This window comes from Lepidochelys kempii, chromosome 26 (assembly GCF_965140265.1).
Source record: "Lepidochelys kempii isolate rLepKem1 chromosome 26, rLepKem1.hap2, whole genome shotgun sequence".
NCBI lineage: Eukaryota > Metazoa > Chordata > Testudines > Cheloniidae > Lepidochelys > Lepidochelys kempii.
The window spans coordinates 1,443,388-1,460,235 of record NC_133281.1 but is presented as its reverse complement, the minus strand read 5'-3'; the positions used below and the strand labels follow the sequence as shown (position 1 = coordinate 1,460,235).

Sequence of the window (16,848 nt, the reverse complement as noted above, 5' to 3'; positions counted from 1 at the left end):
CTTCCCCACATTATGCCTTCTCTTTTCTGTCTCTTTCCTCTTTTGTTTAATAAGTCCAGCTTAGGTTGCCAAAACTATATTTTGCAATACTGCTGTAAGCCAGTAACCAGAAAGAAGCAGCTAAAAGCAGTGCTGTAAACAACCTAATGCAGGTACAAAATTGCCAGGTCTCAGAGTGGCTAATAAAATTGTGCGCTGGGCCTGTGTTTTTTTCCAGCTGTGAAGTTGCAAGTGAAAGACGATACCAAAGACAGAAACTGCATTTTCTATCTTCGCTGTTCTTTTCTCTCCCTTTGTTATGTCTTGTTTTTCCTTCTAGGAAATGGGACTGGACTTTAACAACAACAGCAACAATGACCGCTCCAGCCCATCTAAATTAACTTCTTTTTTCCCCCCAAAAGGACAAGTAGTTATTACCATTACGATCTGAAAGACTGTCAAACAAGGGTTTTTTTTTCTCTTTCTAAAAACTTTACCCAGCTTAAAGGAAGAAGAAAAAGGAATGATGTTAAAATGAATGTCTTATTTAATACTTCACATTTCAATTGCTTTAACTGTTTTTCCTTCCTTTCTGTATCTTTAATAAAAAATTAAAAGGACTTCTGCCATGGTCTCTGGACTTCTGCAGGCTGAGGTCTCTGTGTACCACACTCTGAACCTTGTTTAATACCTTTTCATGTTGGACAGTGCCTGGTTTGTTTTAACACCTTTCACTCTTTGGACCCATATATCCCATCTAAATTAATACAGCAAAGTGCTCCTCTAGAAATCTATCCCCAAGTCTGTGCATGACTTTTGGATTCACAAAGAGCACTCCCAAATCAGAGGGCAAGGATTTAGCTAGGCAACTGTCCTGTTGCATGAAACTGCAATGTAACTTCAGTATCACTGTTGTGAAAATTAGAGATTCACAGCGCTATGACTGTGAGAAACTAAAGCGATATGCAGGTGGGCTTTTCAGCCACTCCACAAGCAGCAGCAGGAGCAGATTTCAATAAGGAGTCAATTAACAGAACTCCTCATTTAGACCGTTTGCCAGCACCAAAATCATCACTGTGCAATCTCACTTCCTTGGAATAGTTACAGAAAACTTGCACCAGAGATACTCAAATTGCTGCTTGCGTGGTTATGAAAGGAGGTGTGCATTGGTCTGGGGGTGAAGAAAAGGCAGTTGTTTAGTTCCTGGGCTAGTAATGCAGTGGCTGATGATCTGTCTAATTCTGCATGGGTAGGTGTGATGCCCCACTGGTGTAAACAGCAATGCCCGGTGTTCTGGAACTTTAGCTGTGCCATAGTGCAGACTTGGTGGCAGATGGATACCACATGTGTTTTTAGTCTAACTGATGTCACTCCTGGATTTATAGAACAGCCTTGTAGCTGCAGTAGTGTTCAGTTCCTCTGTTGTTGCTCATGCACTTAGTCACTGTGAGCTCTACATTCAGGTAGTTTCTCTACTAACGATCACAATTGGCACTAAGTGACAGCCTTGAGGTTTTTGTAATGTGGATACCTACCCAGTGGAAATTGAACTGGGATCTCCCAATTTATTTCAGTAGGCAACTAAATTAGCCAGAGTTGCCTTTCAAACTGTTGAATTGGAGCAGAGATTCTCAAACGTTCCCATAATATGCACCAGATCTAATAGAGTGAAGATGACTCTGCCCATCCATGATCATCTCTGGGAATGGTGTATATGGAAAAGTAATAGTAAGTTATTCGACATAGTTCAACTTCTGTATGCTGTGTAGCAGCTAGAAACAGAGAAGAGAGAACACCGCATGACAGACAAGTAGGTGCTCCACAGGCCACCAGGGGTCCTGGACCAGAGCTGGAGAACAATTAAGCTAGAGACACAAGCCTCTATATTCTATTACCAATCTACGGTCAACTATGTACTTGTATAAGTTAGAAAGCATAAACCGTCTAGGTACCCGACTCTGAAGATCACGTTAATGCAGTGACTAAGCCTGGTACTAAGTTTCTGAAGGGGCTGGGGGAACATGGGCTTCGTCCTAGTACAGACACGACGGTAATTCACTCTTTTTGTTTTGGTCTTGTGTAGTTTGGGCAAATCAGTGTGCAGATGTTTGCATCAATTGTTGCTCACGAGCTGGGTCATAACCTGGGAATGAACCATGATGATGAAAGAGTTTGTCAATGTGGAGCAGAAAACTGTATTATGAACTCTGGAGCATCGTAAGTAACTTTCCTTTATGCCAGGTTGGAGGATATGTTCATAGACAATGAACAAAGATTTATAGGACACCGTTACTATTGAAAACATTCTTATAAACAGCTAATTAATTTTCACAACATGCTTAGGAGAAAGGCAAATATTAGGGGTTATCTACACATGAAGTTAATGCAGAATAAACTAAGATGTCCACTTAAAGTGGACTAAGCTCAACTGCTACTCCTGATGCCATTCTGCACCAAAAAATTAATAATTCTGCACACAGTATTTTAAAATTCTGCAAATTTTATTTGTCAAATAAATGTGGAGGCTCCAGCATGGCATTGGGGAGCACAGGCCACTGGTGCTGGTGGGAGATCACTGTGCAGCTCCCCCCACCCCCAGGACATGGACTTAACGGTGAGGCTGCACCCAATCCTGACACGGCGCAAAGACTGGGCCTGCCCCAGAAACACCCCAGGCCCTGCTCTTCTGTGCCAGGTGCACCAGGAGTGGGCGGGCAGGATCAGCAAGGCAGGATCCAAGTGTGGAGGAGCTTAGTGTGGGGGGATCCAGGTGTGGGTTGAGAGGGTTCTGTGTGGGGCAATCTGGGTGTGGGTGGCTCAGTGGGGGATGCAGTTGTTGGGGGGGGGGGGGGATCTGGATTCTCAGGGGCTTGTGGAGGGGTTCTGGGTACAACAGTAATGGGACTCTGCAGGGGGGTCCAGGTGAAGGTGGTTGGGGCTCAATGGGGAGGTCTGTGGGGGGGGGAGACAGAGCTCGGCAGGGAGGTTGGGGTGTGGGGAGCTCAGTGGGGGAGGTCCAGATGCTGGGGGAGTAGGGCTCAATGGGGTGGGGATCCAGGTGCAGCTGGTTGGGACTCGGTAGGGTGGGGATCTGGGTGCGAGTGGCTCGTTGGGATGGTCCAGGTGCAGGGGGAGTGGGGCTTGTCGGAGGGGTTCTGGGTGTGGGGTGTGTTTGGGGCTCAGCGGGAGGGTCTGAGTATGAGGTGGGGGCAGATGCGGGAGCAGCTCCCTGTAGAATGATCCCTCCTGCTGCAGCTTAGGAGCAGTGGGTGCAGGAAGCTCCTGCAGTGGCGGAGAAATCTGGGGGTGGGTCTGACACAGCCCCAGATGCTGTGTAGGGGAAGAGGAAGTCCAGTCCTCCCCAGCCCAGCTGGGACAAGCAGCTGAGCCCAGTGCAGGGTAGGAGGCACCAGCTGGGTCTTTACTAGTCCCGTTCCCAGCCCCACAGTGGTCTGTCTCTCTGCTGGCTGCCCTGGGTACCCAAAGCATACTGCTGGAAAGGGTCATATGACTGCTCTTGTGGCTTCCCTTTGCCTCCCCGTCAGAAAGTAATTTTTCTGTGGGGAAGCAAAGAAATCTGTACGGGACATAAATTCTGCACATGTGCAGTGGCGCAGAATTCCACCAGGAGTAAAACTGCACAAAGGCACTTTTAGTGCAGAATAAGAAATGTCCACAGGGGGAGCTAGTGTGGAATAGCTACTACACTTTAAATTCACACCCTAGCTTATTTTCATTAGCTTGCTCTGTGGACAACCCTATGTTATCCTTGTGTTTGGGAACTGAAAGGTTACATGACTTAACTCAGGAGTTCATGGATCCCAGACCTTTGTTTAGATGACACTTGTTCCCTTGTATTATTTTTCTGATTTTGACTCTGTTCCTTATTTTGTCATCAGGAGGTTATATAATTGAACTCATGGTACTATTTAAATATTTTCTTAATGGGTGGTCAGTTTTCCTTTAAGTAAAGATTTTTGCTTTATGAATGTAGCAGAAAGATTTATGCCTCATTCCACATTTAGAGGTATCTTACTATATTGTCCTCATCTGTCTCTAGCTGTTGGCTCTAATTTTTGCTAGGCTGACTCTTTATAGCACAAGAATGCTGGTTAAGAATAACTCATAAGTAAACATAGTGTAAAGAATTGCTAATATATTCTGTTGCAGAGGGTCCAGAAATTTCAGCAGCTGCAGTGCAGAAGACTTTGAGAAGTTAACTCTGAACAAAGGTGGAAGCTGCCTGCTTAATGTTCCCAACCCTGATGAAACCTATAGCATCCCATTTTGTGGCAACAAGTTGGTGGATGCTGGGGAGGAGTGTGACTGCGGTTCACCAAAGGTTAGTAACTGGTTCAGTTCACCAATGTTGCTCACGTGACTCTATGTTAAATGCAGTCTGCCTGCATTTCTGCACGGGTGCAGATATGATTTGTTTATCATTAACTAAATTACTCTTACTTCTTTAATTTACAGGAATGTGAAAGTGATCCTTGCTGTGAATCAGATACTTGCAAACTCCGAGCAGGGGCTGAATGTGCGTATGGCGACTGCTGTAAAAAATGTCAGGTAAGGGATCCCAGGATGGTGTTGGAAGAATCTCATGGCTTAAAGCATTCTCCACTGACTCTGAGGAAAAAGGAGTGCCAGGCTTGATTAGTGGGTCCAGGAGGGAAGTAGTCTCTGTTGAGCTGGGAAGACTTTTGCATGTGTCCAGCACAAAAGTGTGACTTCAGCAAAGTGCATGTTCAGTGTTGTTAGGCTGTTTTTGGATTTATTTTCAGAATGTATATTGATGTATGGCTTTTTACATCTTCACTTGGGATTTTATTTTTCCTTTTTCCTCCCCTTCCAGTTTCTTCCAGGAGGCACTGTGTGCCGGGCAAGTACCAATGAATGTGATCTCCCAGAGTACTGTAATGGGACCTCCCAGTTCTGTCAGCAAGACGTCACTGTTCAGAATGGGTACCCGTGCCAGAATGATGAAGCCTATTGTTACAATGGGGTTTGCCAGTACTACGATGCGCAGTGTCAGGCTATCTTCGGCTCAAGTAAGGATGATGATTGTAATGTTTCGGAGGGCCATGGCTAAAAGAGAGAAAACACCCAATTTGTTTACGAATATGGATTTTAGGTTATTTTAGTCTATAAGAAAAGACCAGCTGGAATTGGCAAAGGATTTTAAACTCTTTCTGGCATTTATGACAAATTAACTTTTGTTGTCCCATAAAATTCGTTGCTGTGCTGTGGATTCAAGTGCTACTAATTTCCTTGCTATGATATACTCACCTTGTCAGATTCTATTTATAAGGCTAAATCTATTCATCAAGACTTAATGTCCAGCTAATAATAATTCTTTCTAAGTGACTGTATTGTCTCTCAGTACTGTTAGCTTGGAACCTGTCCGGACCAACAGTTTTACCCCATTTGTGTATTTTGGTCAAGCTTTCCAACTATTCATGCTGCAGATGCGACATGGGTTTTGGGGCTAGAGAGAAGTACATGCACAGTGTGAGATGCTTCTCTGACTTTCTGTTAGCTGACCTAGTTACCCCTCTGTCTTTGCAGGAGCAAAGGCTGCCCCTAACATTTGTTTTGCTGAAGTGAATTCCAAAGGTGACAGGTTTGGCAACTGTGGTTACCATGGCAATGACTACAAAAAGTGTTCCAGCTGGTGAGTTCGGTTTAATGAGGGAGGGAATGTATAACAGGTATCATTCAGAAAGTCTCCAAAAATCCACATTCAGAGGCCTTAGAATTATCCAGCGGTCAAATCTTTATACATAGCACAGCTTGATAATAGAGATTTGTCATAGACACACACTGCCCCATAATCTGCCTTCACAAATGCTGTGTGTGTCTTTCAAAAACCAAAATAGAGTAGCTTAGAAAAGTTCTTTTAAAGCCTTAAATTTTGAATCTGCGTTATTGGAGCTTAGGTTACAAATACATAAATGTACAAAAAATTTCAAATTACTTTATAATTCTATTATAATATTAGTCTTTATCTAAATGGGCATGAATTTTTCAAACAGTTCTTGCTGTAAAGTTTAATAAATTAATGTATAAAAAGAGGCATCTTGGAAATAATGAACCTGCACTTTGAATAATGGTGTCATGTAGACATGCTCTTTCGCTGACTTTTTTTTTTCCATTAGTTACATAATGGTGGTGCAGGGGTGTATTTGCTTTTGTTTGAGGATCACAAACTTTTGCCAAGAGCAGGGGTAAATCCATATCCTCATTGTGGTTTTAGACTGATGCACAGCTCACTTTTGTTCTGCTCTTCACTTCAGTGTGATGTTAGTATTTGGGAGTGTATCTCATCTGATCTTTAATAATCGTCCATTAGGAAAGGAAGGCAGAAAGAATTAAACACCAGAATCATAACAGTCCTTAAATTATACTATTGTAGGAATGCCATGTGTGGGAAGCTGCAGTGTGAGAATGTGAAAACCATGCCTGTTTTTGGGATTGAACCTGCGATTATTCAAACCCCCATCAGAGGCACTACGTGTTGGGGTGTGGATTTCCAGCTAGGATCAGATGTTCCAGATCCTGGAATGGTGAATGAAGGCACAAAATGTGATACTGGAAAAGTAAGCAATAACAAATTAATAACTTTAAAAGATTCCTAGGAAAAACCTAAATGAGTTGTTAGATGTGTGTATATCATTTGCAGCTCCTTGTTTACATGCATACACATACATATTAATTCATGTTGGTGCATGCAACTAATGCCAAACTTAACAATTCATTACTTCCCCATCTCCTACTTCCCCAACACTAAGTGAGTAACACTCTCCCTGGAAATGGACTCTGTGAATAAATTTCTTTGAACGGAAGTTCTTTTTAGAAGAAACAAAAGCAAGTGTTAAGTTTGGATAAGGATCTCTGGAAATCGGTGATCAAGAAGAACTAGCTATACAAAAACTGCTTTTCAGGCAACGGGTGGAAATTCAGGTCTGCGTCCATACATTGTAATTATCAAGCTGGCTGAAAAGGAGAGAGAACTATTTCCTTCCTATAGTTCAGCCTAGGGGCTGCACCTAACTCTTCCCCGGCAGTGGTATGGTACCTTGCTATCTGTACATTTGTACCATGGATGATTCTGATACTACTGCTCTGTATTAAGGCCTTGTGGGAAGGATTTTAGATGAAAATGCAGCTCATTTGCAACAAACCTTATAAATTCCTTATTACAGCAAACAAGTTTATATCAGTCTTAAAGCTTCCAGGGTGAGAGAAGAATGTGCATTCTTCAAGTGGTGTGAGCTTGCCGTGGAGCACTAATTGAAGGTAGTGTGGAAGTAGCACAGGCCGTGAACTCATAAACTGAGCAAGAGTCCGGGGTAAAACAGGTGTTGGAGAACGGGAGGGGAGGAAGTGTGGGAGGTGATAGTATTAGTTAGTCCAAAACCATCTTATTTGGATTGGGGGTACTCTTGTGTCTCTTTACTTCCCTAGGTCTGTAGGCACTTCCAGTGTGTAAGTGTCTCTGTTCTGAACTATGACTGCGATGTGGAGAAAAAATGCCACGGACATGGGGTAAGTCAGGCATAAAAGTCCCTTTCTATTCTGATCCAGCCTGGTCTGAAAGTCCTGCAGTATTTCTTGGGTGTTTCTCATATTGGGCAATATCATTTTCTCGGGGTGCTCTTCAGTAAGAAAGCTCAGATTCATAGATCTTTAAGGTGTGAACAGACCACTATATCATTGAGTCTGACTTTGTTTTATGGAATTTCACTCACCTCTGTATTCAGCCCAGTAACTTGTGTTTAATAATTAGCTGTTTTAGTGCTACAAACCTTTCATTGCTCTCTACCTAAAGAATGTAACTAACACAGGGGTGGGCAAACTATGGCCCGGGGGCTGCATCCGGCCCTCCAGATGTTTTAATCCGGCCCTCAAGCTTCCGCCGGGGAGCAGGGTCTGGGGCTTGCCCTGCTCCGGCGCTTCAGCTGGGGAGCAGGGTAGGGGACTTAATCATAGAATCATAGAATATCAGGGTTGGAAGGGACCTCAGGAGGTCATCTAGTCCAACCCCCTGCTCAAAGCAGGCCCATCCCCAACTAAATCATCCCAGCCAGGGCTTTGTCAAGCCTGACCTTAAAAATAAATAACTTGCCCCACTCTGTGTGGCTCCCAGAAGCAGTGGCATGTCTCCCCCTCTGGGTCCTGTGCGTAGGGGCAGCCAGGGGGCTCCACATGCTGCCCCCGCCCCAAACACAACCCTTGCAGCTTTCATTGGCCGGGAACTATGGCCAATGGGAGCTGCAGGGGTGGTGCCTGCAGACAGGGCAGTGTGCAGAGCCGCCTAGCCGTGCCTCCGCATAGGAGCCAGAGCGGGACATACCACTGCTTCTGGGAGCTGCTTGAGATAAGCACCGCCCAGAGCTGGCACCCCTGACCCCCTCCTGTGCTCCAAACACCTGTCCCAGCCCTGATCCCCCTCCTGCCCTCCAAACCCATCGGTTCCAGCCTGGAGCACCCTCTTGCATCCCAGATCCCTCATGCCCAGCCCCATCCCAGAGCCTGCACCCCCAGCCAGAGCCCTCACCCCCTCCTGCACCCCAACCCACAATTTTGTGAGCATTTATGGCCCGCCATACAATTTCCATACCCAGATGTGGCCCTCGGACCAAAAATTTTGCCCACCCCTGAACTAACAGAAAGCTCTTTAATGTAGAAACACTGCTTTTTGTTTGAAAGCCCTAGAGGGCCGGCTTTATTATGTGAAGTTGCTTTTCTGTGCAGTTAACATGAAAGTCACCTTGATGTTCCATCTTCACTGGCTATTAAATAATGTGAGCTGAACAGGTTTTAAAACCTGTTTTAATACAATGTTTTTTCTGGCTAGTATAACCCAAGCATTACTGTTTACAAAACTGTTTTTTTAATACAACTGTTTATAGGCTGCCTAGTCCAGAAATGATTTTGTTTAAACAGAGTTTATAAAATGGAGTTTTAAGATTATTTATATTTGGCAGGCAAAACAGTGTTTAAACAGGTTTCAAACCCAGTCTGGCCAGCATAGTTTGATTACTATTGCGGATGGACACTGAAGGAAAATAAGACGCAAAATTTTAACAGTGAGGGTAATTAACCATTGGAACAACTACCTAAGGGATGTGGTGGATTTTCCAGCACATGCAATCTTTTAGAAAAATGCTCAATCTTGGTTTTAAAAAATGCTGTAGCTCACCCACAAGTTATTGGGCTGGATGCAGGAATTACTGGGTGACATTCTCTCGCATGTGTTATGTACAGGGTCAGACTAGATGATCACAGCGATGCCATTTGGCCTTAAAATCTATGAAAACCTCAGAGACTAATTGTTGCAACTTAGATACACTCTTACTGAACAAAAATAAATGTATGTATAAAAATGAACATTATAATGAATTTTTTAAAAAGTTTTGAGAAATGTCTGCCACTATCTCACGAGCTACATAACTATAACCCTCGTCGTCGAAGTGGAAGCTGCCTTTGTATTGATGAAGCATAGCACTTGCTGCTGAAAGTGCAATTGTCTGGTTCAGAATAGGCATAAGCATGCAGAACTGATTGGAAAGCAGGGACTTCAACATTGTTGGAAGAGAAGTTCTAGTACTCTGGGTTACTGTAACAGTGGCTAAAGCTTCAGAAGGGCATGGGTTTGGGGATTTTTAGTTCTTTTTAAATTAAACTCTTCTTTTTCATACATTGCAACTGTTTTTGCCTTCTCAGTCGTTCTCTAGTTAATCAGAAACATTGGCTTATCAGCAAATTATGTCCCCGTGCTTCACAAATGTATAGTAAACAGATAACATGTTTATAACTTATCTCACAACCTTCCTTTGCTACAGTGTCATTTGCTGCTGGAATGATAGTCTTGGAGGGGGTGGCTTAGAGGCTGTGGGAGCATTTCACAACCTACTGCTGCACCAAGGACAGCTTTCAGTCCAGTACAACTGGTTTTAAGATCACATTGAGCAGATTGTGGGGAACGATTCAGTGTATAGAAACGAAGTACTAGTTCTTCTTCAAGTGATGGCCCCTATGTGTGTATTCCACGGTAGGGCACACATGCACTTTGAGACCAGACACTTTATACTAGTAGTGTGCATTGGTCCGCGCCTCTGCCTCCATGTGCTCTGAACCAAGGGCATTGGGGATACCCTCCAGTTCCTCTCTACCTGCCCTCCTTCCCCTCTGCTTCATATCCTTTCCTAGAGTGATTTGCATTAGAGAAGGAACTGGAGAGGTAGTTGGTCCGTGCCTCCTCTTATACCCTCTGTTTGGAGCACAAAGCTGCACAGGGTGTAGGTGCAGACCAATGAACTGCTACCAAGAATTTTTCCAGTCCCCAACCCATGAAACCCATGTGGACCCCACCGTGCAATACACATAGGGACCACGCATCTCAAAAAACTCTAGTAACAGCAAGCTAAGTATCCTTTCTTTTTGATGCAGTAGCTGTTTTTCAGTCAATCATTTCCCGTTCTTTTGGAACCTTCTGTTTCAGAAGTTGGGCTGTAACCTTTGAAGACACCTTGCAACATTTCCTCTGCCAGTTGCTGGATCAGTCTTATGTGGAGTTACAGTCACAATGGCAGTAATATGTGGGTGTTTTTTTTTTTTTTTTAATTTAAAGGTGTGCAATAGCAACAAGAACTGTCACTGTGACTCAGGTTGGGCCCCTCCCTACTGTGACACGAAAGGATATGGAGGAAGCATAGACAGTGGACCTCCTTATAATGGCAAGTAGTGACAAGGTGACTTCAGGGCAGCATGCCCTTCTTGCTGTTGGTGCTATTTGGACAGAGTGTGCAAATACAGTGCCTAGTTGTCTGGCTGTCCTGGGAAATGAGACTGGCTGATGTGCTGGTGGTTGAAACTGCAGTGAGATTTCTTTCGAGCACAAGAGCTTAGGCTTTGGATCTTGTAGTACTGGAGACTTCTGTCCTCCAGAATGTTGGAAATCTTGCAGTCCCAGCTGTTTTTAGATGACTTCTGTCATCCTGGGCCAAAATCTTTCAAGAGTAGTTGTGTCCAAACTGGAAGTGGGGACCCATTCCAGTTTTGAATCCAACCTAGAACTAAAATTTGTAAGGCGGGGCCAATTTGAATCTGTCGATTCCAATCTATACATTCAAAATGTGAAGGCCTGTTTCTAGAAATAACGGCAGATGGAAACAGCTGTTTTATGTACAATTGCATGCACAGTCTGAGTAAACACCCATAATACTTGGGGGAGGGAGGGGGGTGTTCTCTTTCCTGCAGGCATATACACCTGCAGTGTAAATGTGTGACTTATGCGTCATGAAGGGGAGTTGGGGTACTATGAACATCATACTACTACATTACCATTTAATTAGCATTTATTATCTGTGTGCAGATTGTGCTTCATGTTGCACTAAACACAAATATAGCGCAGTCCCTGCCTCAAAGACCTTTTGGTCAGTTTAGTATGTTTTTTGGTTATTGTTTTGTGAAATCTCACTCCTGGAGGCTTTAGACAGACATGGGTTAGTGTCTGGAGCCTAGCAGAAAAAGTATGTCTTTAGGAGGGACATGGATGATGAGAGAGTGATAGTCTGGTGCACTGGGGTTGGGAGGGCATTTCATGTGTAAAAGAGACTATTGGAAAAGGAACTGAAGAGAGTTGTGAAGCTTGCTTGCTTGCATGGCTGGGCAAGGGGGATGTGGTAGGAAACAGGATCCAAGTTGTAGCCTGGGGCAGACTGGTGCAGTACCTTCAAGGCAAGGAGCGACCTGACATGGTAAGCAATGGGGAGCCAGCAGAGATAGAGATGAGGACAGGAGTGACATGGTTTGCAATAGGTCAGGAGGATAACACTGACAGCTCTTTTGGATGGAGTAATAGGGGTCTAGGGGAAGTCAGTTGTAGTTACTGAGCTGAAAAATCACTCTCTAGAGTATAGAAAAGTGTGTGAACTATCAGGAGAGAAAGGAAGGGGCATAAAAGCTCCGTGTAGAGGGATGGACTAATGACCTCCTTGAGATCCCTTTGAGTCCCACATTCGTATGATTCTATGACTTTTCATACACTATGTTGTTGAGAAAGATGCCACAAGCCTTGGGGACAGCCTGGATGAATGGAGAAGGGGAGGATGACTCTAAGGTTGTGAACCTGAGCTAAGGGAGGATAGTGGTCTTTCCCACAGCAATATGTGAAGAGGATTTGAGGGGAGTGGGGGAAGAGGGGAGCTCTGTATCAGCCCCATTTAACTTGAGCTGGTGACAGGCCCTTCAGGATGATACATGGAAGAGAGTCTGTTACTACTATATTACTGTGCTACACTATTATAGCACAGGAATATTGGAGAACGTACGCTTTACTCTTCTTTGACATGTTGTCCCTTTTGAAATGACCACCAAAATAACACATTGGGCATGCACCTGGCAATTATACTCAACTTTAGCTTTTCTTTTCTACAGAATGGTGGAAAATTGTAGAATCAGTCCTTTCAAAACCCAGCACTATTGCAGTGCTTAGTAGTGATAGTACTATGAAAACTAATTCTGTCGGATTTTCTTTCTCACCCTCTCCCTACCAGACAAAGACACCTCCTTGAGAGATGGGTTGCTGGTATTCTTTTTCCTGGTTCTTCCACTCCTTTTAGCTGCTGCTGTGGCACTTGCAAAGAGAAAGGCGCTGAAGCAGTGGTTCAGGAGAACACTGTCACATTGTCATCGGTAAGTAGATTTCCCACCCCTACCCCTGATACCTCATGAACTGACCACAGAGTCCTCTACAGAAGATGATTCCAAAGACTTGAGTGACAGTAGTCCTGAGATGTAAACCTGAGATCCCCACGAGTGGAGATCAGGCAGGTTTATTTCATGCAGTTGCAGTACAGGAGGCAAGTGACCTGATATCAATGGACTTCAGGCCATTTCTTTAAGTGTCATTTGATGTTGTCTGTTTCTGTTTTCTGGGCACATTCTTTGGGACAAAGGAACATTGTTTATCTATTCCTTGAAAGAGAGAGGCTCACAATATGTCTGGACATATGCACCTGTAAAGAGTGACATACATTTTACTGACGAATTTAGGGAATAAAATAATAGTTTTTAAACACACACTTAAATCCAGCCAGTATGTATCTGTAAGAAGTGTCATAACATGTTGATGATGATCCTATTGAATTCTAGTAAGATGCTTGACCAGTCCATGTCAATACAAATCTAATTCCAGATCACATACAAGCATGCCAACTCCTCCTCCTCGCACAGAGACGGACCGAAGAAACTTCCAGCAGAACATGCCTTATACTTCGAGGAGTGTACCCATGGTAGGTGAGACTTGTTTTTTCTCACTTCAATCTTGGAGAGCAATTATTGTCTGTTTTGAAATTAACAGAGTGGATAGAAGGTTGAATTGGTAAATGGATAATAAAAGCAAGAATTACTCCAAAACTATTACTACCTGTGTTTGGTTGGTGGGTTCTTTGTTTTGTTTTTTGTTTTGATTTTTAAAGCAATATAATCTCGTTTCTCAGCTCTTCCCCCCGCCCCCACTTGTAATGTATACATTGTAAGAAATGCTAATGACTACACTTGCTGTAGGATCTAAAATTTTACAGTAATAGCCTATAAATTATATATAGGCTATGCATGATGAATCCCTTTCTTATTTGTCTGTACTCCTTATGGTGCTGTTGAACCAACCAATAATATTAATGAGGAAGATATCCTCTGAAGCCCAAAAGTTTTCAAAGAAGAAAATATATAAGTAATTCCAAGTATAGTGCATTATTGATATTGCAAAGCTACAGTAAAAATACCATCTTGGAAGCACAACTGAGAGATTGCAGTCTCATTAAATGTTTAAGATCTATATATAAAATGTGCTTTAAAATAGAGATGGTACATACTAACATCTTGTCTAGATTTTTCTACTGACCTATAATGCACTCCTACATCTAATTGTGACAAACTATTAAAGGTGACTGCAAAGTCTTCAATCAAAATATAGTAATGTTTTTCCCTTTTTGTTACATACCACATCAGATTGTTGCTAGGAAATGAGGTTATTTTAATCAGGAGGCTTTTATTTTAAATAAAGTAAAACTTTTTTTGGGTGGTGGGAAGGACTAGGATTAGATGATTTAGTTTTATCCGTTCAACATTTCTCAAGCAGCAACCTTCTAAAGCACATCAGGATTTGCCATTTTGTAATATCAATAGATAGGCCAACTACATATTGAATGTAGTACCTTACTAACTGTAATAGAAAGGGGTGTTGCCAGTGAGGAAATGGATTATTTTCTTAACTTCTTAGTAATTAAATTTAAGGGAGGGGGAATGGGACTCTTATGGTTTATGTTGCTTAAACTGTCTTTGAGAGCCAACTGGAAGTGCATTCTCTGAAACCACAAGCAGTCTAGAAAGTATTGTAGTTTGAAAATGAAAGAGTGCTGATCAGGGACACTGTGGCTCACCATACCCAGAGCAGACTCTTCTGCACCTCAGGTTTCCCCTTCTGCATTATCTCCATTTCAGAGAGGGGTAAATCAAAGCACCGTTAAATGACATAGGGTCATCAGAGTGTCTCTTAGATAGAGAGCCACATGTTCTTGATCAGCATTTCTCTATTTTCAAACGACAGTACTCTAAACTTCTGTCACTTTTAAGCTGTCTGGAACTGACGTAATACCATTTAGCTGATGAGCATGAAATAGCATTTCTGTATTTCCCCATTATATCTCCAAATCTGCTAGTGAGTGGCCCAACATTCCAGTGAAATTACTAAAGAAGCAAATCTTCCTCCAGTTCCTGTTTGTGTGATTTTTTTTTTTTTAATATCTGATGATCTTTATTTCCTCATAGGACACGCCAACAAACAGATTCACTGTGCCATCTTATGCAGTTAATCATCATCAACCAGCTTATCACCAGCCTTACAATTATCCTCAGCCACACCAGGAGCAGCAGCAGTATAAGATACCTGCAAGGTCTGTAATGACAGTTTTGTTACTGGGGAAAATCCTTTATAATACATATCAAATGTAAAGTTGAGAACTTGAGCACACAATTTGGGGAAACTCATAGCTTGTCATTCTGACTCTAACCCTGTCTTTGGGTTCATGTGTGTAAGGGCTTTTCTCATATCATGTATACGCCAAATAATAAAGCTACACATGTGAATGAAAGGGCTATAATAAAAAAGGGGTGCAATGAAATTTATAAAACATGTATGTTCTCTGATGACACCTCTTACACTCTTGATGGTAGGTACATTATTACAAAAAGTGTGGGTGCTTTCGATCAGCTTTGAGCACCAGTTGTATCTTTCTGTTTAGTTTCACTCTAAAAATATATAAAATATATATATACAACTTTTTTGGTTTAACCATTTATTTAAATGTATAAAATGTTGTATTGATGCCTGTGTCCTTAAGGTGCTAATTAATAAAGCACAAACAGACACTTATATAAAATAAAAGGAGTACTTGTGGCACCTTAGAGACTAACCAATTTATTTGAGCATGAGCTTTCGTGAGCTACAGCTCACTTCATCGGATGCATGAAGTGAGCTGTAGCTCACGAAAGCTCATGCTCAAATAAATTGGTTAGTCTCTAAGGTGCCACAAGTACTCCTTTCTTTTTGCGAATACAGACTAACACGGCTGTTACTCTGAAACCTGTCATTATATAAAATAGTTTGTACTGTATAGTAATTTGTGTTTTAAATTGGTTTTGGTAGAGGAAAAATTCACTCCAGAATGCTTAATTAGGGAAAGCAGTGTGACTTGGGAAATGTTAGAGGCTTCATATAGTATAGAAGAAAAAACCCTGTGCAGAGAGAGAGCGTTAGATGGGAGTCATTAGGGCAGAGGTGGCAGCTGAAATTATGGGAAGGAGGCACAGGGAGAGACCATCAAAGACATGACGCTAACACAGAGCAGGAGGAAGAGGGATCATTCTCTATCTGCATATAATGGATGTAATAATCTAAACTGACATCTTCATCCCCCGTACAGGCCGCCTCCACCACAACAGAAAAACGTACCTCAGGGACACTATTTTCCTTCTCGACCTGCACCTTTACCTCCCATATAGTTTCTCTTTTACCCTCTCACAAGATGACCTGTTCACTAAAACCAAGCTGAAATTCTTTATCCTTCTTGTATCAAATGGCCCATGCTATCCCAGAGAGCCGTCATTCTGCAGTACTGGATATGGAAAATGAGATGGAAACACAAGGAATGTAAGATATTAAACAAAGATACCTCTACGAAAGCCACAGGAACAGAATACATCAAGTCTGTTCTTAGCTCCGTGTGTGAGTATTGTGGCTTTGCAAACTGAAGTTGGACTATCCAGTTGGAAGTGGATCAGTCTGCAGTAAAATAATGTTTAAAGTACAGCACTTGGGAGTTCCTTTTTATTTCCCCCATCTTATGATGAGACACAATCATTAAATATTCCATGTGGCGTATTGTCTTTCTATATGCATAATAAAAAGTAAAAAACCTATTACCCGGGCAGGTGTCAAAAAATGGAACCGTGAAAATCAGGCCACTTGATTTAACAAAATATTGTTTACATGTTCTTGTTTTGCCTGGACTAGAAACCATTATTCCTGTATATGCAACTAAGAGCACAAGTGAAATAAGATGTCAGTATATTTTGAAAGGAAGATGAACTACCCTATAAACATGTTTGTGTATATGTTTTTACTGGTGTGTTTAATATAAACACACTTTTTAAACAACAAAGAAAATTTTAACTTCATGCTGACTGACACTAGGCTATAGACAATAAAGGATACTAGGGCAGTTAATTTAAATGTTTTTTAAATACACAGTTTTAAGTAGCTAGACGAGAAACCTCTACTAATTTACCACTTATACTTTA

At 42.3% G+C, this 16,848-nt stretch overlaps 1 protein-coding gene across 5 annotated transcripts in view; it reads left to right on the top strand.

Moving 5' to 3' along the window:
- The window catches only part of ADAM9 (ADAM metallopeptidase domain 9), a 47,903-nt gene extending 31,740 nt beyond the window's left edge, over positions 1-16,163 (top strand). For 3 of the 5 annotated variants that reach the window (XM_073325455.1, XM_073325456.1, XM_073325459.1), the window contains 12 exons: positions 2,063-2,196; positions 4,150-4,321; positions 4,456-4,548; positions 4,835-5,030; positions 5,548-5,653; positions 6,395-6,578; positions 7,447-7,527; positions 10,616-10,721; positions 12,543-12,681; positions 13,184-13,280; positions 14,818-14,942; positions 15,972-16,163. In XM_073325455.1, the coding sequence (XP_073181556.1) occupies positions 2,063-2,196; positions 4,150-4,321; positions 4,456-4,548; positions 4,835-5,030; positions 5,548-5,653; positions 6,395-6,578; positions 7,447-7,527; positions 10,616-10,721; positions 12,543-12,681; positions 13,184-13,280; positions 14,818-14,942; positions 15,972-16,050 (1,512 nt within the window). In that variant the 3' untranslated portion in view covers positions 16,051-16,163. Of the gene's footprint in view, positions 1-2,062; positions 2,197-4,149; positions 4,322-4,455; positions 4,549-4,834; positions 5,031-5,547; positions 5,654-6,394; positions 6,579-7,446; positions 7,528-10,615; positions 10,737-12,542; positions 12,682-13,183; positions 13,285-14,817; positions 14,943-15,971 lie in introns of those variants that run through there. The other 2 variants (XM_073325457.1, XM_073325458.1) reach the window with 2 other exon arrangements.
- The last annotated feature ends 685 nt before the right edge of the window (positions 16,164-16,848 follow it).